The sequence below is a fragment of the Homarus americanus genome, unplaced genomic scaffold, assembly GCF_018991925.1.
Source record: "Homarus americanus isolate GMGI-L3 unplaced genomic scaffold, GMGI_Hamer_2.0 scaffold14720, whole genome shotgun sequence".
NCBI classification, from domain to species: domain Eukaryota; kingdom Metazoa; phylum Arthropoda; class Malacostraca; order Decapoda; family Nephropidae; genus Homarus; species Homarus americanus.
Window position 1 is genome coordinate 337,708 of NW_024724088.1, and position 26,310 is coordinate 364,017.

General features: G+C 39.4%; 4 protein-coding genes across 11 annotated transcripts; 1 reads left to right on the forward strand and 3 right to left on the reverse strand.

Annotated features, from left to right (window-relative positions):
* The first annotated feature begins 650 nt into the window (after window positions 1–650).
* On the forward strand, window positions 651–6,297 carry LOC121864029 (probable rRNA-processing protein EBP2 homolog). 6 transcript variants are annotated; one of them, XM_042362914.1, is made up of 8 exons: window positions 651–716; window positions 1,405–1,526; window positions 1,749–1,835; window positions 2,304–2,411; window positions 2,988–3,218; window positions 4,002–4,166; window positions 5,482–5,576; window positions 5,969–6,297. In XM_042362914.1, the coding sequence occupies exons 2-8, from the start codon at window positions 1,437–1,439 to the stop codon at window positions 6,168–6,170; spliced, it is 978 nt and encodes a 325-aa protein (XP_042218848.1). In that variant the 5' UTR covers window positions 651–716; window positions 1,405–1,436; the 3' UTR covers window positions 6,171–6,297. The 6 variants fall into 6 exon arrangements, with proteins under 6 accessions (XP_042218848.1, XP_042218851.1, XP_042218846.1 ...); XM_042362917.1 differs by having other exon boundaries at window positions 673–716; window positions 1,418–1,526; XM_042362912.1 differs by having other exon boundaries at window positions 679–796; window positions 1,407–1,526.
* A 755-nt stretch (window positions 6,298–7,052) lies between these two features.
* Window positions 7,053–14,229, reverse strand: LOC121864030. 3 transcript variants are annotated; one of them, XM_042362919.1, is made up of 8 exons: window positions 14,157–14,229; window positions 12,032–12,092; window positions 11,538–11,607; window positions 11,117–11,250; window positions 10,027–10,241; window positions 9,802–9,905; window positions 8,107–8,234; window positions 7,053–7,891 (listed from the first exon to the last, which is right to left on the reverse strand). In XM_042362919.1, exons 2-8 carry the CDS (start codon window positions 12,067–12,069, stop codon window positions 7,789–7,791), a joined length of 792 nt encoding a protein of 263 aa, XP_042218853.1. In that variant the 5' UTR covers window positions 12,070–12,092; window positions 14,157–14,229; the 3' UTR covers window positions 7,053–7,788. The 3 variants fall into 3 exon arrangements, with proteins under 3 accessions (XP_042218853.1, XP_042218855.1, XP_042218854.1); XM_042362921.1 differs by lacking the exon at window positions 14,157–14,229 and adding an exon at window positions 12,820–12,906; XM_042362920.1 differs by lacking the exon at window positions 14,157–14,229 and adding an exon at window positions 12,850–12,889.
* A 981-nt stretch (window positions 14,230–15,210) lies between these two features.
* LOC121864046 lies at window positions 15,211–18,448 on the reverse strand. The gene is made up of 6 exons (XM_042362944.1): window positions 18,208–18,448; window positions 17,531–17,552; window positions 16,723–16,795; window positions 16,390–16,596; window positions 15,955–16,082; window positions 15,211–15,815 (listed from the first exon to the last, which is right to left on the reverse strand). Exons 1-6 carry the CDS (start codon window positions 18,215–18,217, stop codon window positions 15,638–15,640), a joined length of 618 nt encoding a protein of 205 aa, XP_042218878.1. The 5' UTR covers window positions 18,218–18,448; the 3' UTR covers window positions 15,211–15,637.
* A 2,286-nt stretch (window positions 18,449–20,734) lies between these two features.
* Window positions 20,735–24,080, reverse strand: LOC121864047. The gene is made up of 7 exons (XM_042362945.1): window positions 23,859–24,080; window positions 22,756–22,831; window positions 22,425–22,466; window positions 22,165–22,209; window positions 21,774–21,849; window positions 21,279–21,446; window positions 20,735–21,160 (listed from the first exon to the last, which is right to left on the reverse strand). Exons 1-7 carry the CDS (start codon window positions 23,863–23,865, stop codon window positions 20,810–20,812), a joined length of 765 nt encoding a protein of 254 aa, XP_042218879.1. The 5' UTR covers window positions 23,866–24,080; the 3' UTR covers window positions 20,735–20,809.
* Between the last annotated feature and the right edge of the window lie 2,230 nt (window positions 24,081–26,310).

Sequence of the window (26,310 nt, forward strand, 5' to 3'; positions counted from 1 at the left end):
CAGGTGAGCATCAACCCCCGCCACGGTGCGCACCTCATAGATAGATAACTAGATAGATAAGTAAGTAGGTAGATATATAGGTAGATTAATAGGTAGGTAGATGGATATGTTATATACTTATTCAATGATATATCCTTATACAAGTGTACAATTGGTTTAGAATGTATATATCTGTAGATAGTGTACATGAGCCCTTCTGGTGCGCATATGCTAGATATATATATTATATACTTATTCTCTATTATCGCCATACAAGTTTGTAATTGGTTTAAGACTTATGTACACACACTACAGGTATACAGGGCAGGTCACACATGTGTACAGTATACATACACTCTTCTGGTCCGCACAGATTAAATAGAATTTTTTTTCTTATCAAATGAAATATTTAAATTGTACAGTTAAAATAATAATTGTTTGATAGAGTTAATAGATATATACCAACATGTTGAGGTTGGTTACATGAACGGTGGAGAGGAAAACGTTCTTATATTTTATACCAAGTTTATATAAATAATATTATTTAAATAAACATATTATAATGAAAATATTTATATAATAATTCCTTCAAATATTTACAAATATAATAATAATTTAATAATTATAAAAAAAACATCATGTATAAATAAGTAATCATAAAAAATATGTAAAGGACATAAGGCGGGTATAAGACAAGACAGACAGACAGACAGACACACGTGAACCGAGTGACTCCAAGTTAATGGTCTCTATTACTGGTGGTTAATATACACCGAGGCCACTACAGGTTAATTATAGTTCTCAGTTAGTAGTAAAGGTAAGGTGGGTAGTGCTTAATTAGTTGTGAAGGTAAGACTAGACACCTGGAGAGTTGACTCGTCTGATGGTGTGTTGGTTATCACTAATTACTATTATTGTTTACCTGCACTGTCTAGGTACACAGGGAACTATATACATCAATGGTCATACCTACTGTGTATGTACAGTAGCTAAAACAACTATCTGAACCTGAACTAACCAAGCAAAGAAACCTACCTAACCTTATCTAACTTCCTCTATATTAGACAGAAGGTATTTACTCTGATATACACCAAACACTGACCAAACTATAGTGTTTTTCCTAAGTCTTTGTTACACGTTAATATGGTTTGTCCACCTGAGAACACCACGTTTGCTCTTCAATCATTGATTAACGCCCAGCAACTGCCCCAAGACCTTCCCATACCTTATTTAACCTTATGTAAATTGTTACCAAACATAAAATTATATGTTTGTACTTGATGAGAGTGGTCTGGCCTTAGCTGCTATTGAAATACAGTACAGTACAGTATCTCCATAGAATATACAATTTTCTATAGCCAGTTCTATATACAAGACCTTACACTGTTATCACTAATCATTTTATATACAATATAACTAATTAACAGGTACTACATCCAGGTACTACAGAGTGAATAATGTCACCCGAGAGTGAAGCCGAGTCGTCAGAGTACGAGTACTCTGACATAGACGAGCGAGAAGCTATGGAAGACGACTCGGATGCCGAGGTAACTCACAGAACAATTCCTGTACCTGGTCAATGGACTGTACATAAACCAACCTCACCTTTGTTTTAACATGAGAAATAGCTACAGTATACAGTATCTTTGTGAGAAAATTTATAATGTTATCTAGTAACTACTGTGTGTGGTTTATGTTATAAGTTTTATGGCTTGGTGAATATGGTGCTATTGTGAATGGTCACTTAATAATAATCTTTCTTTACACAGCTACAAGAAGCCTTTGCCAGAGGAGAACTAAAACCTGGCCTTCATGTTGTTGAGGAAAAAGTTGTCAAGGAATATAAGAATGATGTGGTGAGTCAAATCTTTTGTTCTGTGATGTGTGGAAGGCGAACAAACTCTTAATAAAATGCTGTTGTTCACTGACATCATCTTTATTTGTGAACATATGTTATATTTAAAATTGAAGGGGCTGTCACTGTGTAAGTCAAGATGTGAGGCCTGAGCTCTGCTGTGTTACTTGTTTATGTCTTCAAGGACAAAGGTCAATTTCACACTTTCCTAAGTTTCATGTTGTCATTGTAAGTTTCCGTTACACTCTTCCGTTGTCATGAAGTTAGGTATGTTTTATGGCTGATCTGCCAGTTTGTCTTATTTGTCATGAAATGTTGACTTTTGTCTGCGAGTGACCCACTGAATGCCTGATGGTGTTCCGGTTGCTTACTTTCCCTAAATGTGATGCCTATAGTACTGCAGAATACCATTGGTATCGTGCTTCCTTTTTTCATTTTGAAATATTTATCGAGTTTTTCTTTAAAACAGAATGGTTTAAAGCAGAAGATAGAAGAGTTTCAGCTCACAGTGCCGTGGGTTGAGCGGTTTGATGTTACGAATGAACTCGCAGCCATGGCACCAGAGCTGGATGCAGAGGTAAAACATTTGTTATGTTCTGTCGTGAATGTGGAAGAGGCACATAGAGTTATCCCTGTCTGTTTGTGTTAACCCTTGTGCAAGCTGAAGCATCCATGTCTTATGAACAGATTCTTCTTGTATTCTTTATGTTGCAGGTTCCTCCCTCTTGCTTTATTGTATTGATTATCATAAACATTTACATATATATAGTTTAGACAATAGGTACACAGAATTAATGATATACATTGGTGCTCAGAATCAAGCTCCCATCATAGTAGTGTGAATTTATACTGTTTATATTATTAGATTGTGAATGGAATGTCATTACAGCATTATAATTAATATTTACCTGTATTATCATAGTTCCTTTATAAGGTTAAACCATCATCAGACCAGAGTGTGTTGCCGTTAGTTTAATCTTTGTTTTAATATCATATCACCTCTTATCGGCCATGCATCCTGTTGGTTTGTTTTTTATATGTAACTAAACTTAAATGTCCAGTGTTGGTACAGGTACTGGACTAACTCACGTGCCCTCTATATGACCGACTAAGAAACTTTGTAATGAAATAATAATCTCTTTCTTCTGTGCAGATCACAGAACACGCACAGACAAGAGAAAAGCGCATGAAAAGTCAGTTTAAGAACTTCACCCTGGAAAATGACCCGATACATAATGACTTCAAGCGGGAGATGACATTCTACAGACAGGCTCAGGCAGCAGTGATGGAAGGGTTCGAGCGCCTTCAAAGTCTTAACCAACCAACCCTTCGACCGAGTGACTACTTTGCTCAGATGGCCAAGAGTGATGAACACATGCAAAAGGTCTCTGTCCTACAGTAGTGTTCTTTATGGCTACCCTGGATGGTTCAGTGCCTAAGGAATTATTGTTTCTGTAATATACTGTTTAATGTTGTAAATAGTGCAAACTTTACTGGTATCTTGTAACATAATTTTTTTTTTATTTAAATGTGGAGATTCTAAATACACAAGTTTTATTAGAGCTGAATTATATTTAAAAGGCACTACAAACCCATCTTCACAAATTTCCCATCATATAGTTTACAGATAGACTCGTCATGCACTGGTTGTGTAGATCAGGTTATGCTTCAGGTTCATCATTTTTTAATTGTGATGATTTTTTAATATTTTGGCTGGACCTGCACTCACTGTATACCAAAATGACCTATTCAACCGATGTGTGGGACAGTTCACTTTGTAGCAGGGATAAATTCACCTAACCTAACTGAATCCAACCCAACCTAACCCTTTTGATCTATAGCCTTTTTCAGATTCTTTTTTTGAGGGCATTGTACTGAATTCTTTCTGAAGACCCAATGAACCATCCTCTTAATTAAAGACATTGTGTTACATAGAGTAATAGTACAGACACTTAATTACCTGTAATGTTCACCGTAGTGGGGGAAAAGCTGAGAAAGATGACCAGTCTCTCGTGGTCTTGTGGCTAGAGACAGATAAAGATAAAATAGTCAGGCGAGATATTTTTTATATAATGGGCAACTACAGAAGAATTTAATATTTATTTCCACCCAATCATATTAGTTATCCTTTCACACCAGTCTTATACATTATTATTTTTTCCTACAGGTTAGGAGAAGGTTGATGAACAAGCAGATAGGACAACAGATTAGCCAACGGGTGAAAAAGATTCGAGAAATCAAGAAGTACGGCAAGAAGGTTCAGATAGAGGCGGAGCAACAGAAACATAAAAACAAAAAAGAAATGTTGGAAAAAATTAAAAAGTTCAGAAAGGTAAGTTACTGTAATTGTGTGTCTTGTATTACTTGTTTTACTTGCAGTCCTTTATTATTACAGGTAACCCCTAATTTAACGATGGGGTTACATGCCTGAAAACCCAATGTGAAGCAAAATTATCTCTAAATGAGGGATAACATGGTGAATCGGTCTTTGGGAGATTTTTTTATCTAAATACTATACACTATATTTAACGATAATTTGCTATATTCATACACTACAGTAAAGTAACACTCCAAGCCCACGTCAAAAGCAAAGTCGTCATTGTGTGACCTTTCCGAGACTGAAGAACTACTGTTGTTAGGGGGGGGGCACATAACTCACACTTCACTTCAGAAAATGTGCCTTCTTAAGTACTTTTGCAATGTAGGTAGCATTACCCTTCACTGCTCTCATGATGCCATATAATAGCAGGCTTCACCTCCAAACTTGTGGGAGAGCTTGGCCATACCTGATAAGGGAGGTGAAACAGCAGCATGCTTACCCAACATTTTTTCAAAGTTCAGTTACTTTACACAACATAAGAACACTACGTATAGTACTCAATGGCCCTTTATAAGTCACAGCAATGCACAGCAATCACAGAAGTAGTGTATTCAGCAATAACAGCAAAGCACGGAAAACAATGCTCAAACGATGGCAGTAAACAGTACTCGACTTGGGTGGGTAGGTAGTGTAAACAAGTGACAGTAGAATTGCATAATTGGAGCTTAGATTCCCCAGTTTTCCCCCTCTGCAGGGAGTCGAGACATCGCTAAATTAAGTTTTGACCTAACCTTAAACAAGAAACAGCATTAAAAATTTTTTATTGCTAGACTGAATTACAGTAACACTAAAAAGGGATACTTTCATAGTACGTATTGGAATCTCAGTTATATAAAATTTACTACAAATCATATACTTTACTGTTGTTTTTTGTTTTTTTACACTAACTTGCAAAATAAAAATATTGAAAATATGGGCACATAGTTTAGTACTCTAGGTCAGGAACAAACAGATGCTTGGACTTTTGTCATACATACACTGAATTTGAGAGCAGTCTAGATGGTTTGACTGCAAAGGTCACCATCCAGTGACAAATGGAGGATGGGAAAAATTTCCTTGAAGAAAATGTAAATAGCTTATTCTGTACTGTACAGAGATCTTATTATTTCACAGTTCCCATGTTTTGCTCAATATTTATTTAAGCCATTTACATAATTATTCTGTAATATCTTGTTGCTGTAACATGTAAATGAACGAGGCCCTTTAAGAAATTTTGAATTTTTTTTTTTTGTTCACAGCTTGTTTTACCTTTCATTTGTCCTTTTAGGGGAAAGCAGACACCATAGACTTCCTGGAGGACAAAGGGCCTCTGCGTGGTGGTGGAGCCAAGACTAAAACTCAGCTGAAGAAAGGAACAAAACGGTGAGACAAGTAATGTGTAACATTTACCATGCCTTGGTGAGGTTCCGTCCATCAGTCTGGCTCTCTATAAGTGAGGAGGAATTTGGGGAGATACTGGATAGATGACATCCAGAGAGCAACAGTGTGTGTGTGTGTTTGGTGAGAAAAAAGGGTGTGGGTGGCTGATGCTGGGGTGTAATAAGTAATAGTGGAGTGAATGAATCATTGCAAAGTAAACTATAAATGGCAGCTAAGGATCATCTCCACTCCTCCCCTTCTCACCATAATGCGCAAAAATAGAATGCTGGTTACTGTCATAGAATGCCCAGTAGGTTTTCAGTTCTGTAATATAAAATAGCTCATGTTATTCTGATAAAGTAGTTATTAATCTCACTTTATAAATTTTTTTACAGAGTCACAGGGAAGAGAGTGATGAAGGACAAGAAGTACGGGTTTGGGGGCAAGAAGCGCAACATTAAACGCAACACCGCCAAGAGTCACGCCAACGATAGCAACATGCCAGCGATGAAGAGACCCGGAGCAAGCAACAAGAAGAGAGGACAAAAGCCAAAGGGAAATAGAAATAAAAAGAGTAAGAGTAAATCTAAATTCTGATGCTAATGAATAAAGTCAACATAAGAATATTGATGTAATTTAATATATTCATAAAACTTTTCAGTTATCATACTTGAAGGAGCTCTTATTAACTATATCATTTGTTAAAATAAACAAAAGAAGCTTATGTTTAGTTTTATTACATTTTACAGACTTCGCACTAAGGGGGTTACACTTTTACCTAATATATTTATATGAGGAACAAATTCTCTTATTACTGACTACAGAGATGTTGTCAAGACGGAGTTAGAAAAATGACAGAAACTCCAATTTTATTTTTGTGGCGAGCAGATGACCCAGATATGACTTAACTTAATGATCCTTTGGTAGTTTTGGTGAGGAAAGGCTTGACTGATCTAATTTACCAAATAAATAAATGTTTTTGCACTTCTGGTATTAAAACCAAAAATTCCATATCAACGATGTGAGCACAAGGTGAGCCTAATTTGAAAAAATTTCAAATTGCATACTGTACTGTATGTCAAAAATAAAAATAAATTACAATGATAATTAAATTGATACGTTCTGTAGCATATCACAAAACACAATAGTACATATTTTATGTACAAAAAAACAACTTCCCCAAGGGGGAGGTCCTGGGGGTCTGGACTCACCCTTTTCATCAGAAAATTCCAATATTTTTCTCTAGTGCAGTATTGTACTCAGGCATTTTTATATAGTAAAAAGTAATTACTATTGACCTCAGAATATCTCCTATTATCAAATGCACATGTCTTCAAAATGCCCATAATATTGGTCAGATATAAAAAAAATTCTGGAAGGGCTTACAGCGCTTCCCTGCCCCCCCCCCCACAAACCAAAAAAAAAACTCCAGCTGGATGGGCTCTCTATGATCCCCCACCCAAAACTTCTTGACCCCCTTTTTATATTCCTAGATCCACCTGTGCTTCCACACACTGAGTGACGTGACAGTTCAGTCATGCAGTCACACAGCTGACTCGGAGACGTGTGGCTACTGCTGCACTGCACATCATAGTTATATATTGTAGGAGGGGCACGATGCAGTTACTGCTCACAGTCTCCACACATACTCTTCATTTTTCTTATTTTGTAGTTTATTATATTTCTTTATTTCTAAGCCACAGAGTATTGTACAGTATTGTATTGAATTGACCTTTCCCCAACTTTTATAGTTTCATAACAATGAAAACATGTGTAGCCATCTCACAGGTCACCTTATCCCCAGTTTTCCCCTTCCCAGTGGGTCAAGGTATCTCTAAACCAAATTTCGTCCTAACGATAAGCAGGAAAGGACGTCAAAAGTTTTTTATCACTAAAAGAGTACAGGTACTTTTTAAATATTTGTGGCTCAACGCTATATACATTAGTAAGCCCCACTGTAAGTTTGAATTTTATTCTTAATTTGACAGTGAACACAGCATATGTACTGTGGTAACTTTACAAGCAATGGCAGTTCCAGGAGGACCGGGACCCCCCCTTTTAATCAGAAAATTTCACCCACAACTTCTTGAACCCCCTTTTTGATATTCCTGGATCTGCCCCTGTCAAGGGTACTAAATGTACTGTATGTTGGTCATGAAGTTATCAATTAGCACAATATTGCACTTTAAAAGACTTGGCAGCAGAGGACATCATCTTAGGACATCTGTTGGCACACTGGTGTCCCTGTAGCCACACCTGCCTCATGTAGGAGGCTCCTGGTGGGCTCGTTCTTGGCCAGGGCCCCCACAAATGTATTCCTATGGGGAACCAACATGATGTCATTATTCTGATGGATTGAGAGATATTGAGTGATTACAAATGATCTTCCCAAATTTAATCTTAAGATGATTTTACTGAATAAATGTGTGTGCCAGGATGGTCTACAGCATGTACCTGCCCCACTAGTTGTAATGTTTATGACAATTTCCTGAATAATTATCTCTACTTAAAGTGCTACTGTCAGTTTACATACATGAGAAGTTTAACAGCAATAGATCCAATCCAGCCATGGTTTGTGGTGAGGGTGTTGGTGGCCCGACACACACCGGCACGTCCAGTATCTGGCAACACTCGTCCATCACCGACATCAACTAACCACATCTGTAATAAAAGTTTTTTGTCATTGAACTAGATCATATGACTGTATTGTAATTGTTTATGCTGCCCTTCAACTGTGCCTGATGATTTTAACCCCTTGCGTTTAGTGTTGCCTCCGAGTTGAATAAAATCATGTGACGTTAGCCAAGTAAAATATTAAAGTAGTGAACAGTATGTTGTGAACTGTATTAAGCTGGACAGACATGTTTATGTTTGCCTGCTAAGTGATGATGTTTCCAAATATTGATAAGATATTCCTGGTATTGGTTGACTTTCACTTGTGTTATTTATGTTCAGTCCTTTAGTTGTAAAATGTCATACTGTAATTTAACGTGATGGTTTGGCTGGGAGAAAGACCAAACAATTACTTGGGGTGAAAACAACAAGTATTTTCTCGATTTAACGAACTACAGTAATTCGAGCCACCCGTTCATTAAATCAAAATTTCCGTTAAATCGATAAATATGATAAATATTTACAATTTTCTAACATCCTCTCTGAAGTGCCAATGCCTTGAAATCATTTGAATCTTGATTGTCCAGTTATTTAACATTGTTTTAGAGAATAACAGGTTTGCTTACCAATTGTGAACATATTTAATTTGAATAAATGGACAGCTACACGAACATTTTCTATGAACTAATCAGCTATTTTTATAGAAGAAGGGCATGGCTTATGGGCCAGGTTAGCATGGTAAGGGTATACTCTAGTGTATAATGCATCTCCATATGGCCCGATTTATTCACTATCAGTTGTTAAGTGCAGACGTAACCAAATTGAACCATGTATCAATTAATTTTAAAATAGAAATTATTGTATAAAGTAAAATGTTATAAGACAATGGTTTAGTAGTGCTGTTAATGTTGTGTAAGTGTCTTGGCATGTCACCTCACCACCTGACTCATCACCTCACCCTTCGCCTCGTTAAAGCAGCTCAGAGTTACATTGATTTATTGCTGTATTATTTTGCAGTTTTAGTATTGTGTGTACCTTTAAAGAAATATTTATGTTCGCGCAGTAATTATAAATAGACCCAGAGCAGAAAAATCCAGCGTTACCCTAGTGGTTGGTCTTCCCACCCATGCACCAACCATGTGAGGATGTGGCTAAACATGGTGCAATCTTTCATAATGCTGTAAACCTTTGTCTCCAGGTTTAGAGTGTTTTTCTATTATTTGCATTATATTATTATTTATTGTTTTTATATATTTAGTACATTCGCCGTAGGTTGAACTAGGTTTTACTGTATCATGTGTCTGAGGTGTGAGCGTATTAATGGAATTAATCTCGATTTAGCGAACTAGTTCACTAAATCGAGCATAAAATAATGGGAAAAATGCCTTCTGCTAAAGACATTAAATACTACAACATGGCCAGTAGTTTACCTTTAATAAAACTTAACTGGAACATTTAACACTCTATAGATAATAGTTAAGTTTAAACCAATGTAATTATACATTGGTTATAATACAGATAACAGAAAAGTATTAAAATTCATATAAACTAAACGGTAATTAAGACAGAACCAGATGATTGTATTTAAAAATGGAGGCAAGTGTGTGCTACTTACTGCCAGTCGCGGTGCAATTTGTGCAAGGTCATTAAGTAGGCCGGGTCTACTCTCCGAGTTAGTGTTGGGGTCATCAGTCTCGTCAGAGTAGTAGTCACTATTACCTGAGATCACATCTTTATTACTAAATTTTATGTAGTCATAATATAAGTTCTTATTGAATCATTGTTAATACTGTACTGTATATAAAAGGTGTAGGTGTTACAGGAGACCAGTGTTCATTACCTTTGGGGTGGAGGTCTCTGTTTTCTTCATAATTATCATCATTAAGCTCCATCTCATATCTCTTCCTAAATGTATCTTCCTCTTCTCCTTCTTCTTCTTCCATCATTTGTCTCTCTCTTGATGTGTCTTCTCCTCCTCTGTTATCTTCCTCTGACTCTTCACCTCCGTTTGCCATCCACTGTATGCTCTTCAGCACAGGATGGACTATGTTCTCCCTGTCCAGAGGTGAAATTCTATTATGTCTGTCTGTTAGTATTTCTCTGTGTGAAAATTTGAAGACTTTTTAGTATACTGTACATGTATAGAACACTTCTCTGAGATTTTGGTGATAACTGTTAACATCCAGAGTAATATCAATGATGACTACGTACAGTGTTAACAAAAAGAATGTCTAGTGACAGCGACAAAAACTTAGTGATGATGTGAAAATTAAGTTTCATGACTTTTATTTGCTGTGACTGTGGCAGCTACCGCGAGATCTTGCTGCTGTCCATAGCTGGCAAGATTATCGCCCAAATCCTCTTAAACAGACTTCTTCCCGAGGCAGAAAACTTCCTCCCAGAATCTCAATACAGCTTTAGACCATCACATGGCATCACTAACATGATCTTTGCTGCCTGCTAGATACAGGAAAAGTGCAAAGAACAGCATTGTGACCTGTATATGGCTTCATCGACTTTACCAAGACCTATACGTGTGGGCTGTGTTCCTCTGTGCTTAATTACCCAAGGAGAGTATAATTCCCAAATACTTTAGTATAGACCAGACTTATGGTAACTTCCCTTCTGATTATTATTATTATTATTATTATAGATCATTGAACTCTGGTATTGTACAGTACTAAAATTGTAAGCCATAAAAGAACATCTACAGTCGATTCCGTTAAAAAAGCAATAAAATTATGTGAAACTTCCATATACAGTAACTGACTTCTCTCTCCACATAATCTGTATATGGAAGTATCACATCTAATGGACTTTCCTCTCCATATACTGTAGTCCATTAAATAATAGTTTCACTGCACCCTTACTTATATTCCTGAATAAATATGTAGAGAGCAGTTAATTATGAATTACCACAGTCTACTTACCATTGGGCACCACCCAGCAGGTCAGCCAATGGAAAGGTCTGAGAGAGGATAGAGGGCGGGGCTTCACCGATATCATTTCTACGTCTACGTCGCTTACCACCTCCTCCATTGTTGACAAATTCCTCTATGGTGTCCTGTAGGAGAGATAGTGCAGATGAATGGTGAAAATCCTATACTGTACAAGTATTAATGAATGGTTAAGTTTTTTATTTGGATCACCTGAAGATTAACCATCTTCATGCTACCTGGGGAAGGTTAAGTTAGCATCAGGGTAATTATTCTTCACGTGGAATAAGCTGAGGGGACGAATCTTTATAATTGCAGCTGAATAATGAAAGCCCAGATATTTTATTTGGCAGTGACTATTATAATGATAATTATTAACAGTACTGTATTGTCAATAAAACCTTAAAAGGCAGACCTGCAGGTTTGAAAGAAGACCTATGAAGGCGATGAGAGCCACGGCCTGAGCACAGTCAAATGATTCATACCTGAGGAAAGTAGAAATTGACAGATTGTGTACACTCTGGCCTGATGATTATGCCCAAGAGGGAGGTCACAGGTAATGACAACTAAAATGGCATCAATATTGTCATAAAAACTGCACTGCAACTACAGTGTGTTCTGTGTAAATGGAACCAAATGGATTAAGAAAAATAATTTATTAATTCATAGTTTTGAAAATTTCCTTATTTCTTAACCCGAATCATTTCTAACTCCTTGTACTGTACTGTACAATATGATTAAATAATTTATCTTATTTTTAATTCTCACTTGCCTCTAACTTAACCATACCCCATTTGGTTCCTTTTATATGGAACACCCTGTAGCTCTGATCTTTTAATCCTAGTAAAAAGAAAATTGCAAAAATAAGTCTTTGACAATTCAGGAATATAAAAATGCAGGGTAACTCACGAGCCTCTAGCAGTGGCTGACACTGTGTCAGTCTTCATCTTGACCTCAGATAATGTTCCTTCTGAAATCATTAAAAACAATATTTCAACAGATTGGTTATGAACATATGGTATACAGTGATATCCCCAGAAAAATCCCACATCCCTTGAATTTTTCCGGTTTTGGGGAAGGTTCCGAAAATTTTGCATTATTTTATATTTGGAATTTGTTCCCAGATCTAGAAAAAAATGGGGAGAGTTTCCAGAATATTTCTTGAAATTCTTCAGTAAATGCACCTGATTTTCAACCTTGGAAACTCTTTCACAGACCCGGAATGGAGAGAGTTCCCAGAAAAATTTTAAGCCAATTTCAATTCCGGTTATTGGAGAGTTCCGGCTGAAAGGAATTGCAGCGAATGGAGATATTACTATTGAAAAATTGGCCAAAACATAAATTTATATAGAGAAATTCTGATAAATAAATGAAATAAAAGTGAATGTAAATGTGGGTCCCTTAAAGCAAGATGGCCTGTTAAGAGATAGTGTAGACACTTGAGACCTTCGGGACACAAGGAGGCAGAGTGGCCGGCACTGCACTTGACCCAGTTCACTTCTCCAGTTCTAAAGTTAGGTGCCCCATCCTACACCAGAAACGCCTGAGCTAAGGCCTCTGTACCCCTTGAAATAAATGTTATAGAATGTTGTGTTTCTACAACAATGCTGTTACCACAACGTTACCACCACAACACAGTGTTACCACCACAACACAGTGTAACCACCACAACAGTATTACCACCACAACACAGTTACCATCTCAACACCACAACACAATGTTACCACCTCAACGCCACAGTACAGGCTGCCGTCCACCACTACACTGTTGTAACGTTAAGAGACAGACCTGAGTGTGTGTTAAGCCACGCCCCGTCCCCCTCCCCTTCCCCCCTTCCCTCTCTTCCCTTCCATTTCCTTCCTTTCTTTCCCATCCTTCCATTCCTTTCTTCTCTTCCCTCCCTCCCCTCCCATTCGTCCCCTGTCCTCTTTTTCTTCCCCTTCTCTTCTCCCCCCCCCTCCAATATATCTTCCGCCTACGTTTTGGTCGTCATTCGTAAAAGGATTTTACGTTAATTGTTATTGATAAGAGATAAACTTAATGGACATAATTATTTGCGGACGTCGCCGTTATCGGACATCGCCGTTATCGGACGGCATTGTTAACGGACGTCGCCGTTAATAGACGTTACTGTTAAGAAACGTCACCGTTTAATGCAATTTGTGATTATTGGATGCCACTATTAAAGGACGACACTATTAACGGACTTCACCGTTAGTGCACGTCACCTAATAATTAATTAACGTCACCAATTCTGTTGACTGTTGAAGTTTGAACATATGAGGAACGCTGCGTCACGCCTTGTCTGGCTCCCGTTATGCGTCTGTCTGTGTGTGTGTGTGTACCTCAATGTAACCTCAGTCACCAGTCACTGTATGTACCTCACTCACTAGAAACTGTATACCGAGCACGCTTATAAAACAGATGACTAAGTGAACGAGAATAACTTATTTCTAACCCCTGACAGCTTACGGCAGCCAGACTCATACGGAGACTCTCCCGATGCTTCGCTGTCTCAACACCCATAGTACTTGGTGTTGAGTGTGTGAATTACTCTAGCACACACACACTAGGTGGGATCATGGAACTTGGAACATGTACGCATAAAGAAAGAATAATAAAATGAAAGAAAAAATAGCCTGAGATAAACTAATCATTAATTTACTATAAAAGCCTCAATGAGAAATACTTATATACTATTAAATTGACTGGTAAGTGAAAATAGGTAGTTTTCACGCGACAATGACCATCTAAACTACCTTTGGTTCGGCAGTTGGAGCTGTTCACAGTTCCAATGGCACTATTAGAAAGCCTTGGTTCACAACCTGATGATTGTATACACTATTATCACTTATTAACGTCACTAGCTCTCCGCCAGGCCACATGCTTGTTAACAGGACAGCCATCACTGTTCAAGCACAAATGTTAACTGTTAGTCAGCGTTACTTAATACCTAATATTATTCATGAGAACCTCTGGATGCAAATTAATATACTAATGTGATCAAAACTGCTGCATCACACTGGAGACATACCTATTAATTAACGTTGTCGACTGAGCAACACACAGCGGGAACACAACACACTCCCTCACCAGTAGCTGCCGTCTGACTCCTGCCGCCAACACCCACAGGCTCCTCACACACCTCGAACCCAAACCGAAACACCAACTAAAACCAACGAAGCCTCAAAGTTGTTACTCGTCCTGACACCCAAACCTACTGAGACTCTCTATGCTCCTTTCTCAACACCCCAGACCTAAGACGACTCTCTCTATGCTCCTCTCTCAACACCCCAGACCTATGAAGACTCTCTCTATGCTCCTCTCTCAACACCCCAGACCTATGATGACTCTCTCTATGCTCCTCTCTCAACACCCCAGACCTATGAAGACTCTCTCTATGCTCCTCTCTCAACACCCCAGACCTAAGACGACTCTCTATGCTCCTCTCTCAACACCCCAGACCTAAGACGACTCTCTATATGCTCCTCTCAACACCCTGATGACTCTCTATGAACACCCCAGACCTAAGACGACTCTCTATGCTCCTCTCTCAACACCCCAGACCTATGATGACTCTCTCTATGCTCCTCTCTCAACACAGACCTATGATGACTCTCTGCCCTCTCAGACCTACGATGACTCTCTATGCCCTCTCAACACCCCAGACCTAAGACGACTCTCTATGCTCCTCTCTCAACACCCCAGACCTATGAAGACTCTCTCTCTATGCTCCTCTCTCAACACCCCAGACCTATGAAGACTCTCTCTCTATGCTCCTCTCTCAACACCCCAGATCTAAGACGACTCTCTCTATGCTCCTCTCTCAACACCCCAGACCTAAGACGACTCTCTCTATGCTCCCCTCTCAACACCCCAGACCTAAGACGACTCTCTCTGCTCCTCTCTCAACACCCCAGACCTAAGACGACTCTCTCTATGCTCCCCTCTCAACACCCCAGACCTAAGACGACCCTCTCTATGCTCCCCTCTCAACACAGACCTACTGGTTCATTCTCTTGTGTTATTATACAAAAAAAATGCATAGGGTCTTTTTGAAATATGTAAAGGTTAAATGAAAAACAAAGTAATTAGTATAACGTTTAACTGTTTGAGAGACATACACACTGTTGACACCTGAGTGAGCGTGTGTCATTATTTTATTGCAGCATAGATAATATATATATAAGACATTCGTGTTTATAATCAACTATACAAGATAATGTTTTTATACAAGTAAATGATACAGTGTGTGTGTGTGTGTGTGTGTGTGTGTGTGTGGGTGTGGGTGTGGGTGTAATTATCTGGTTATACAGTATAGTCATTTGTACAGGGGTTGTGGAGTGGGGGTAGTGGCGTTGAGGTTGTGATTGGGGGTAGTGGCGTTGAGGTTGTAGTTGGCAGACTCTAGATGACGCGCGTGTTGGAACGTTAGCGCGAGGCAATAGTAACCTCTGACAGCGTCGACGGCGTTGAGGGAAACTCCACACGGCGTCGAAAGTGTTGATTTAGACTCTAGCTAGCATCGATGGCGTTGAGTTCACCACCACGATTACTGTCGGCGGCGGTGACGTTGTGGCAGGTGGGGAAGGCTGCTTCACACAGGTATCCTCGGCGACCCTCTCTAGCCGCCGTCTGCGCCATCCTCAGTAGCTCTTCATCACCACCACTCAAGGCACGACTCGACACCTTGCTGTGATAGGACATGTTACTTGTTATTGTGTATGTACGTTCTTTGTATATATATTACTACTACTACTACTACTTACTACTACTACTACTTACTACTACTACTACTACTACATCATAAGGTTCTATCAGCTATAACTCACGTAAACAGGGTAGCAAAGATCCTGCCCGCCGCCCCATACTCCTTGGCCAGGGCTCGGTTAGCTTCACACACACTCTGTTTTAGACACTCAGCACGACGTTCATCACTCGTTACCTTCTGCCATCCTTCCTGGAATACACCTGAACCTTTAGTCTACTTTACCTACCTGAGTTATATTACGTTAATTTACCTGTATATAAGGTTAATTTACTTGTCTGAGTTATATAAGGTTAATTTTCTGAGTTATTTTAGGACAATACAATTTCCCTTCTGTATTCTAAGTATGGTCGAGTTCCAGCGCAATTTTGGTGATATTTTGTTCTCCATTTTTGTAATGTACTTTCTCGCGATAACAGTTAAAGAAATTAAATACTTTTTCTGTGTTAAAATTATTTACTATGAGTGTTAATCAGTTTGTGTGGGTCTGTCAGCTCACCATAAGCGGAAGAATAATATCAGGCAGAGCGTCGTAGAGATGGTCTGCACCGCCATGGGTGATGAACGTCAGGATGTCTGATTCCGGCTGCCCACTGTATGCCGTCCACCGCCCATCTCCTGCCGCCCACCGTCCACCTCCTACCGCCCACCGCTTCTTTCTTCTCTCGTCGTCTTCCTTTTCCTCAGTGACGTATTCTACTATGTCCTGCACGTCACGGAGATACCATTAATAACTACAACACCACTGCTACTACTAGTATATTGCTAGTATATTGTGACAAGTGTGTATGTGTTCTATCTATCTATCAAGGCTGAGACAGTTCACACTCACCCTCAAGACGTCAACGAAGAGGATGAAGCCAAGTAGGGCGAGAGCTGAGTTGCAGTCTACGTACCGGGACAGCCTGTGTGAGGGAGGAACAACAACTTAGCTGGACAGCCTGTGTGAGGGAGGAACAACAACTTAGCTGGACAGCCTGTGTGAGGGAGGAACAACAACTTAGCTGGACAGCCTGTGTGAGGGAGGAACAACAACTTACAGCCTGTGACAACAACTTAGCTGGACAGCCTGTGTGAGGGAGGAACAACAACTTAGCTGGACAGCCTGTGTGAGGGAGGAACAACAACTTAGCTGGACAGCCTGTGTGAGGGAGGAACAACAACTTAGCTGGACAGCCTGTGTAAGGGAGGAACAACAACTTAGCTGGACAGCCTGTGTGAGGGAGGAACAACAACTTAGCTGGACAGCCTGTGTGAGGGAGGAACAACTTAGCGGAAATGTCGCCAAATCTAGCGACTTTTAAACTTGATTTTTAGTGAATTTAACCAAGTTTGCTTTTAAAATTAGCGATTTTTTTCTAATAAATTTGCGACTTGTGTATTGGGAGTTGGTAACATGGGAGAGAGAGGCACCATGGAGCTACCTACCTCCTTTAGGTGTGTTACTGTTCCGTTATGTTAATTATACCACCATATACAGTACATGTTTCTTACACTAACAAACATCTGCTACTTATATCTCCAATCGTCTGTTATTTAAACCTTCAAACATGTGTTACTTAATTAAACATCTGCTACTTTACCAAAAACTGTTACTTACAACACTACACTTATTATTTAAACTAGTATTCGCTACTTACCCATGGCTGCTGGGAGAGGGAGCTGTGAATGAGAAATATTATTATTATTATTATTATTATTAATATTACGGTACATTTATAACAATAACAGTACAATTAATAGCAAAAACGGTACTTAATAACAACAAAAGCAGTCTAGTATTACAGCTACAGTATAAGGGTACAGTTAATAGCAACACGTTCATTATATATAAGAACAGGAAGACTTGCTATGAAAGCCCTAAGAGCCGTTCACTGGCTACGGGGAGGACATGATCGTAAATGAACGTGTGGTAAAGGGGTGAGTCGGTCACTTGAACGTGTTATAAGTATGTAATTACGTATAGGTACAATTACAGGTACATTACATAAGTAGACAGGTAAATATGGATCACCTGAAGAATCTACACCCCTAGTTAGGTTAGCGTTAGGGTGAAATAAAATGGAGTGGAGATTCTTCAGGTGATCTATTAAAAAACAGTACAGAAAAATTAAAAACCAAATATAAGAACACTTGAATTTAGGTCGGTGCACATTATAATGACCAAGGTATTATAATTTAACACAGTTTGTCTCTGAATAATTACGTTTTCTATGACAGTTATCATCATTCACTGTAAAGGAAACCGTGTGAAGGTCTTATAGTACAAGAATGTTAATTTATAATACAAGTGTGGGTAAAACGTCATCATATTTACCGTAAGTCATTTTATGTGCTCGAAGCAGTGTGATAACTTCACCCAAGTTCACACTCCTCCGTCATGCGTGGAAGCGGGAACTTAAATTAGCCTTTTGGTGATGAGAATGACAGAATGTAGGTAGCAGTGATGCAGAGGAAGGTTGATCGTGACCGCGACGTGATGGTAGCTCTACAATATCAACGCCCAAGTACCGTACAGTGAGCGTCTGCCTCTCGCTGTTGTTACCTGCTGTATGACACCTGCCGTACTCGCTGTTGCCAACACTCACAACCCCATGGTGATTCTTAAAACTTTCTAAACTCCTCCAAAATCAACACAATGTGGATATAATTGAACGCAAAACTCTTTTTAAAGTAGTGATAATTAAGTAGGATTAACCTATCATTTACTGAAAGATACTAATTCACTCAAGATATTCGTTAAATTTAGCAATTAGTTGGCAATACTGAAATTACTGCCTAGGATTCAATCTACGTCTGGCAACCATAAGTTAAGCCATTCCTCACTCGGTAGTTATATATTACTATTGAAGAAAACTATATAATTGCCAGACCATAGATTACATAAGCTAAAACTATATCTAAGTATTTAAGTCGGAAGGCAAAGGAAGAGGAGAAGTTGTTGTACCGTTCACTGAGGCACATGTCCAGTAGCCATGTAGATTGATAGATATTCTCTATAATCGTCAAACAAACCGACTTTGGTTCAACATGTACAGTATACAAGATGAGATTAGGTTAGGATATGTTAGGTTAGGTTAGGTTAGGTTAGGTTAGGTTAGGTTAGGTTAGCATTAAGGTAGTTTATCTTCAGGTGAAATAAGCTGGGGGGATGATTCTTCAGGTGATCCTACGTTTTTTTGCGGTTATTTTGTATATGAATAAGATAATTGTAACAACTCGAGTGAGATAACACCGTAAGTCCGTCTGAATATTGACGAACTTAATGTAGGATCTGATCACGAGTTACAATTATATTTTTTTTCATTTATTGTTGTTCCTTAAATATTTACTATGTGTTAATGAGGATGTGATATTAGTTGACATACTGATAATAACTGTTTTAACACATATAGGAGCGTGAATACGTTGAGAGAGAGAGAGAGAGAGAGAGAGACAGAGAGAGAGAGACAGAGAGAGAGAGAGAGACAGAGAACTTACTACAGTAGTTAGCGAAGTGGATAAGAATTGTGTTTGTTATTTTAAAAGTGATTTGTTGCTTGACTGGCAGATGTAGTTCGAAAATACAGTTAGAAGCACTGCCATAAGTAGAAATGGTAGTAAGTACAGTCGTAAGTAATAGTAGTAGTGGTAGTAAGTAGTTAAGTGCAGTTGTAAGTAATAATTAAAAGTACTTTCTTCATGTGTTCATTTCCGCTGGGACGTTATGAACCACTAACATATACTCACATAACGTACACACACACACACACACACACACACCAGAGGATAGATATACCGTAAAATAGGTCAGTTGAGGCTGCTGAACCGGTTACTTCATCCTTCCGGCTAGTTACGGTTCACACGGCCACCGGTCACGTGTGTCCTAATGGTCTTTAGTGAGAGAGAGAGAGCCAGGAGGCACTAGGGTAGGGTTAACTTGTCCCACCCGCAGCCACTCGTCCCGTTGGGTGAACTGTATCCACAAATACAGACACCCGCAAAAGTCCTGTCGCCTCTCCTCCTGAACCACCAACTCGTGAACCCGAATCATTTATGGACAATAATGCTTCACGGTCTTCGGCTTCGGATTCATGAGTCTGGATCTCGGGATTCGTGGAACAGCTGACTTTTGTGGGTTTTTAAACACGAAAAGTTTCCTACGGTTGCTGTGTTATGAGGATTGCTGTGTCATTAAAATAAGGGTGCTGTGTCATAATCTCACAGCAGAAGGCGGAGGCATAGTTGGTGTAATTTGTCAGTTAACAGGAACCAATGAATCAACAAACAGATGTCAGCTCAACTAACGTGTGTTTGGTTAACTGTTTTACCGCAAAAGTAACGCGAACACGGGTAGATTTTTTTTTTTTACTTTGTTCGTTTTCCTGGCCAGCTGACTTCGTATCTGACGGAGAGATGATATTCCCTGACTACTGACGGAGAGATGATATTCCCTGACTACTGACGGAGAGAGAGAGAGGTTGTAGGTGACACAGTACAGAGCTGGTAAGAGAGTTCCATATAATACCCGTGACTTGACTTTAATTCAAGTGACAATTGACGCTTAACTAACTTTAGTGTTGTAACAGTTTGAGGATGATTATTAAGTTAGGTTAATTAGTTCAAGTAAGGTCTGGTTAGGTTGGGTTAGTTAGGTTAGTTAGATTAGCTGGGTTATGTAAGGTTAGGTTGTTATATTAGGTGAGGTCATGTAAGGTCAGGTCCTTGAACGAAAGGAGAAAGAGTTTCTTGGTGCGATGTTAAGAACGGGACTTTTAGGGTCAGAGGTCAAGGTCACATGGTCAACAAAGACACATGTTTTGGGTTAGGTTAAGTTATGGTGTACAGGTAAAAAAAAATTGATCTAAGAGACAAAATTTTATTGCTGTTTTCATTACATTATTTTATCGATTAATTAACCCCCACAAACACACACAGGTTTAGGTGGCATGTAGCAGGTGCTGTTGGACTAACATGGTCACATTAACGCCCTCAAGAGGTGTATGTTGTGACTTTAGATCCTGACATCCATAAAACGCCTTCCTACAGTTCTCTCCCTTCCTCCCAGCTTCTGCCGCCTTCAACGCCTTCAAATAAGTCTCCTGGTCGCTCGTGAAGGACTTAGCGACCACTTGGCTCAGCAGGGAGGACACCAGGCCTCCTACAGCACCTCCAAGGGCTCCTCCTCCGTTGGTGTAGGATTCCTTTAGAAGAACGCGGTTTGCTTCACACACACTGAGTTGTAGACATTCCTGGGTCTCGAAGCCGTCGTTCACATCTACCGCGCTGTGCTGTGGTGTTAGTTATTATTATTATTATTATTATTATTATTATTATTATTATTATTATTATTACTACTTCTTCTTCTTCTTATTATTATTACCGTTATTACATTCATCATCAACTTACCAACATGGGCAAGACTACAGCAGGCAGTGTGTGTAGGAGACGGCCGGCTCCACCACCGGCTAAGAAGCTCACTAGAGGCAGGCCGGATATATCCTCACCTATGTCTCTCTTTCTTCTCGTTTCGTCTTTGTCATTTTCATCTACCTTTATCACATTTCCTATCACATCCTGCGGCAAGGAAATGGGGAGAGGTGAGAGAGAGAGAGAGAGAGAGAGCACTCACTGTCTCGCCAACCAACTCTTAATCTAAATATAATAACATAACCCTTGTAAAATATTACCCTGACCATAATTATTCATTTAGATATAAGTTAATATATATCTACCAACATGCATAACCCTTCAATATATACCTAAACTATAAATGTTATTATTTAATGTCCGTAACTTGCATATTAAACAACTGATATACAGCACAACCCTCCAATTAACGGACTATATGGGAGAGGACAGTCCGTTATAGAGAAGCTTCACTGTACCGGGTATATGACTCACCCTGAGTAATTCAATGAGTCCAAGTAGACCAATGAGTCCAAGAGCTGAGTTACAGTCGATGGACTTCTCTTTGTACCTGAGAGAGAGAGAGAGAGAGAGAGAGAGAGAGAGAGAGAGAGAGAGAATATAATATAAACATTATTCATATATACACAAATATATAAGGTTAGTTATGGTGACCAAAACCAAGTTGACGAGTATCCCATTAGACAGATATAATCAATTTATTTACACAAAAATACGATAAAATAAAAACAACCTAAAAATTTAAATAATAAATATAACATATTTCTGTAAGTTAAACTCTAAAAAAATATTTAAAACTTATCAATTTCGTATAAAAGTTTAATTGGTAATAATGTTTGTATAATATTAAAATTGATTCACGTACCCTTCTCCACTGTGGCCAGAAGCGGAACCAACTCCTCCAATCAACCTGAAGAAAAAATAAAATTAATTACATTTATTGAAATCTTTACCTTAATTATTCAAGGGGCAATAATATGTTATAAAACCAACGATATATAATTTTCTTATTGTGTATTTGTTGTTAACGGTTGTATTTACGAAAACAGAATATTTTAGTAATTAGTATAATATAACAACAACCTGACACGGACTAATAAAAAAACCCTGAATCGATTAAGTTACCATTTGTCGATACCGTCTGCAGCACCCAGCCCTCCGAAGCCACTAGAAAAAATAAAAGATTTACATTTGTCTTACATTTTGATTGTTGATGACTATTGTTGATGACTATTGTTGACGACTATTGTTGATGACTATTGTTGATGACTATTGTTGATGACTATTGTTGATGACTATTGTTGATGACTATTGTTGAAGTGGTAGCAAAGAAACCAAGTGAGATGACCCCTATACATATCAATTCTCTGTGCATATATATACATTATATACACATGTGGTATAAAAAGGTTAATTTAAGACTATACTGATAAAATACTTGCATAAACTGACTTACCCTCCGCTATAGGCATCAGTCAGTCCTCCGCCAAATGTGTTAGCAAACGCGCCAAAGATACCCGAACTTCCGTAGCCTGTGTGGGAGGTTATGAGTTTGTGAGGCTAGGAGGTTGTGAGGCTAGGAGGTTGTGAGGCTATGAGGTTGTGAGGCTAGGAGGTTGTGGGGCTAGGAGGTTGAGGCTTGTGAGGCTAGGGGTTGTGAGGCTTTTGTGAGGCTAGGGAGGTTGTGTGTGGCTAGGAGGTTGTGGCTAGGAGGTTGTGAGAGGCTAGGAGGGTTGTGAGGCTAGGAGGCTGAGAGGCTGTGGGGCTAGGCTGTAGCTGGGCTGTGAGGCTGGGAGGTTGTGAGGCTGGGAGTGTGAGGCCAGGAGGCTAGGTGGGCTAGGAGGGTTGTGGGAGGGGTGAGGCTGGGGTTGTGAGGCAGGAGGGTTGTGAGGCTAGGGGTTGTGGGCAGGAGGTTGTGAGGCTAGGGGTTGTGAGGCTGAGAGAGAGGGGAGGTTGTGAGCTAGGAGGTTGTGGAGCTAGGGGTTTGTGAGCCCTGGAGGTTTGTGAGGCTAGGGTTGTGAGGCTAGGAGGTTGTGAGGCTAGGAGGGTTGTGAGGCTATAGGAGGTTGTGAGGCTAGGGGAGGAGGCTTGAGGCTGAGCTGAGGCTATGAGCGGGTTGTGAGGCTAGGAGGTTGTGAGGCTAGGAGGTTGTGAGGCTAGGAGGTTGTGAGGCTAGGAGGTTGTGAGGCTATGAGGTTGTGAGGCTATGAGGTTGTGAGGCTAGGAGGTTGTGAGGCTAGGAGGTTGTGAGGCTAGGAGGTTGTGAGGCTAGGAGGTTGTGAGGCTAGGAGGTTGTGAGGCTAGGAGGTTGTGAGGCTATGAGGTTGTAATCGATCTAATGACACTGGAGTATATTGATAATAGATAATTGGATACTAATTAGTCAATCAGTGAATTACCTAAGGATTAACCCTCAACTTATTTCACATTAACATAAACCACTTTAACGCTTCCTTGAGGTTAGGTTATGTTGATCTTCAGGTGAGATAAACTAGGGCCGAATCTACAGGTGATCCAAACGACAGGTACAGTCATTAACAAATACAAATTATAACTTACCTCCCATTCTGCTTCTTTAATGTTTATCACCAACAAAAATATCACATTAAATTCAATATTAATCTTCTCGCTGTCGAAAATAATATTGACACTTGATACTTCAGCGTAATGGATGCTGGCGCCTCGAAGTTCACCAACGCCTGGTCTTCCTGCCTGCTGAGGAGAGATGTACCTGGTGTGTCTGTGGTCAACAGCGAACCCAGTCTATCCTGGTGGAAGTGGGAGGTAACGGTGTGTGTGGGTGTGGGTGTGTGGCAAGGAGGAGGTTCATTTCCTTGTTACCGCTTCGACCGCTCAATAGATGGCGTTGTTTACATTATACACATGGAGCTCTGTATACACCATTCCATCACGCCTCCACACACACACACATACACACGTACACATGTATACATCTATTCCATTACTAGAAAAAAATAATTACTTCCTGTTTAATGATCTTTGAGAGAAAATAAATACCACAGATTATTTAGTTTTACTCATAACCGTAAAAGACTGGAAGGGGTAACTGTGGTATATTGTCTGGCACACCGCTTACCATCTGCCTCGCTCCTCCAAGTTTAAATAAATGTTAAGTGTTAAAATATTCCCTAACAGATGTTGTTCTCTTAATGTTTATACAAGGGAGGTAATTTGTCACGTGTTTATCATGAGCTACAGTACATGACAAATACATAAACGTAAATAAACATGAAGGAAATATTAAATAACAGAATTGAGACAGAGATTCTAAAAGGGAACACGAAGAAATGAAAGAATGGGAGAAGATGGACAGAGTATAATGAGTGATAAAAGAAGGAGAGAAAGAGAAGACGATAAAGAGAATAAAAATGATAATTGTGTAGATAATTGTATGAAAGAGGATGATAGATATAAATAAACAATAATAATCGTATAACGGAATTTATAGTTTATCTATGTTAAAAGTAAACAAAATTTGGTCTTGGTTAGGTTAGGTTTGTAATTTATTAAGTGATGTCGTTGAACTGGTGGTGTTAGGTGATTGGTGGTGGTAGGTGATTGGTGTTTGGTGGTGGGTGGTGATTGGTGGTGGGTGGTAGGTGGGCGGGTAGGGCAGAGCACAGGAGGGTAGTAACCTGCCTAGCCTGTAGCAATAACAGTAATGGTGTTCCTAAGGCAATAAGCTACTTGTAACACTTCCTGACCTAATGGTAGTAGTAGTAGTAGTAGTGGTAGTAGAAGTAGTATTAGTGATGGTAGAGGTAGCAGTTGTGGTGGTATTAGTAATTGTAGCTATGGTGGTAGTAGTAGTGGTGGTGGTGGTGGTGATAGTGGTGATAATGGCGTCAATAGTGGTAGGAATGGTGTTAGTTGTTGTGGTAATACTGGTGGTTCGTGGCGGTGTTACGGGGAGTGGAATGAGAAAGAGTGAGGAATGATGGGAGAGAAGAAGGGAAGGAAGGAAGGAAGGAAGGAAGGAGGAAGAGTAGGAGGAGGAGGAAGAGAGGGTATGACGTCAGAAACAGCAATAAGAACAGCTGTATAAACAGAATAGTTGTTGCCACAGTACAGCTCCATCTGTTCCGTTACCACTACTACCACCACCACCACGTCTACCACCACCACTACCCCAGATAATGCAGGAGGGGACTGGACTGCTCTACTCTACTTGTTGACATAACTTCATAGGTCACTCAACAAATTTTTCAACTCGTTTATATCCTGTTTGACCAGCAACAGTAGGGCAGTTTCCTCACCTCTAGCAGTTAGGTTAGGTTAGATTAGGTTAGGTTAGGCAATTCATACCAGGAAGTCTCATCGTATGAACTTCCTTGATTACAGCCGCAAGATGTTTTGACTTTCACGTTAATATTTAGAATCAGATTGTTATTAAACTTACAACCCCAAGAAATTAATTACAACCCTAATTTATCTGACCTTTTCCGGGGTTGTGTATTGAGGGCGTTAGTGTGTGTGAATTTTTTATGTTATATTGATCGTCGATGTTAACCTCTTAGTGTTATCAGCGGTAGACAGGTGGCAGTACTACAGAATCAAGGAGTATAAAATTTATTGCATTTATTTATTTGTTTCACCTACTTATCAGTTTATTAGCTGTTCGGGTGGTCGGTTAATGTCATTCAAGGGTCAACCATCGTGTTCAAGGGTTAAACCATCGTGTTTAAGGGGTTAAGTCATCGTCCTCACGAGTTTAAGCCATCTTGCTCAGTGGGTTAAGCTGTCAACGTCGTCAAGGGGTTAAGTCATCGTACTCATGGGGTTAAAGGCATTAGCCATTGAAGGACATTTGTAAATAAAAACAACCATAGTTTGTATTTAATTTATTCTACAGTAAAACAATACATTGTCAAGCGTCACTTGAAAGGTTCCTAGTTAACTTGGTATACTGTACTGGTGAATTCATACACACTGTTTATGTCTCATCTGAACCCCTTAACTAACTCTGTGATATACATCTAACATTAATCTG

Excerpts from the sequence above, each read along its gene's own strand:
- LOC121864046 (XM_042362944.1), bottom strand. Across the intron at positions 16,597-16,722 it reads TCTTCGTTGACGTCTTGAGG|GACATAGTAGAATACGTCAC; the intron begins GTGAGTGTGAAC and ends CGTGACGTGCAG. Across the intron at positions 16,083-16,389 it reads ATATTATTCTTCCGCTTATG|GAAGGATGGCAGAAGGTAAC; the intron begins GTGAGCTGACAG and ends GGTGTATTCCAG.
- LOC121864030 (XM_042362919.1), bottom strand. The coding sequence starts at position 12,069 with ATGAAGACTGACACAGTGTCAGCCACTGCTAGAGGCTC. Across the intron at positions 11,251-11,537 it reads GTCTTCTTTCAAACCTGCAG|GACACCATAGAGGAATTTGT; the intron begins GTCTGCCTTTTA and ends TCTCTCCTACAG. Across the intron at positions 9,906-10,026 it reads CAGAGACCTCCACCCCAAAG|GTAATAGTGACTACTACTCT; the intron begins GTAATGAACACT and ends ATGTGATCTCAG.
- LOC121864029 (XM_042362914.1), top strand. The coding sequence starts at position 1,437 with ATGTCACCCGAGAGTGAAGCCGAGTCGTCAGAGTACGAGTACTCTGAC. Across the intron at positions 1,527-1,748 it reads AAGACGACTCGGATGCCGAG|CTACAAGAAGCCTTTGCCAG; the intron begins GTAACTCACAGA and ends TTCTTTACACAG. Across the intron at positions 2,412-2,987 it reads CACCAGAGCTGGATGCAGAG|ATCACAGAACACGCACAGAC; the intron begins GTAAAACATTTG and ends TCTTCTGTGCAG.
- LOC121864047 (XM_042362945.1), bottom strand. Across the intron at positions 21,850-22,164 it reads TCTGGCCACAGTGGAGAAGG|GTACAAAGAGAAGTCCATCG; the intron begins GTACGTGAATCA and ends TCTCTCTCTCAG. Across the intron at positions 21,447-21,773 it reads GACTCATTGAATTACTCAGG|GATGTGATAGGAAATGTGAT; the intron begins GTGAGTCATATA and ends TCCTTGCCGCAG.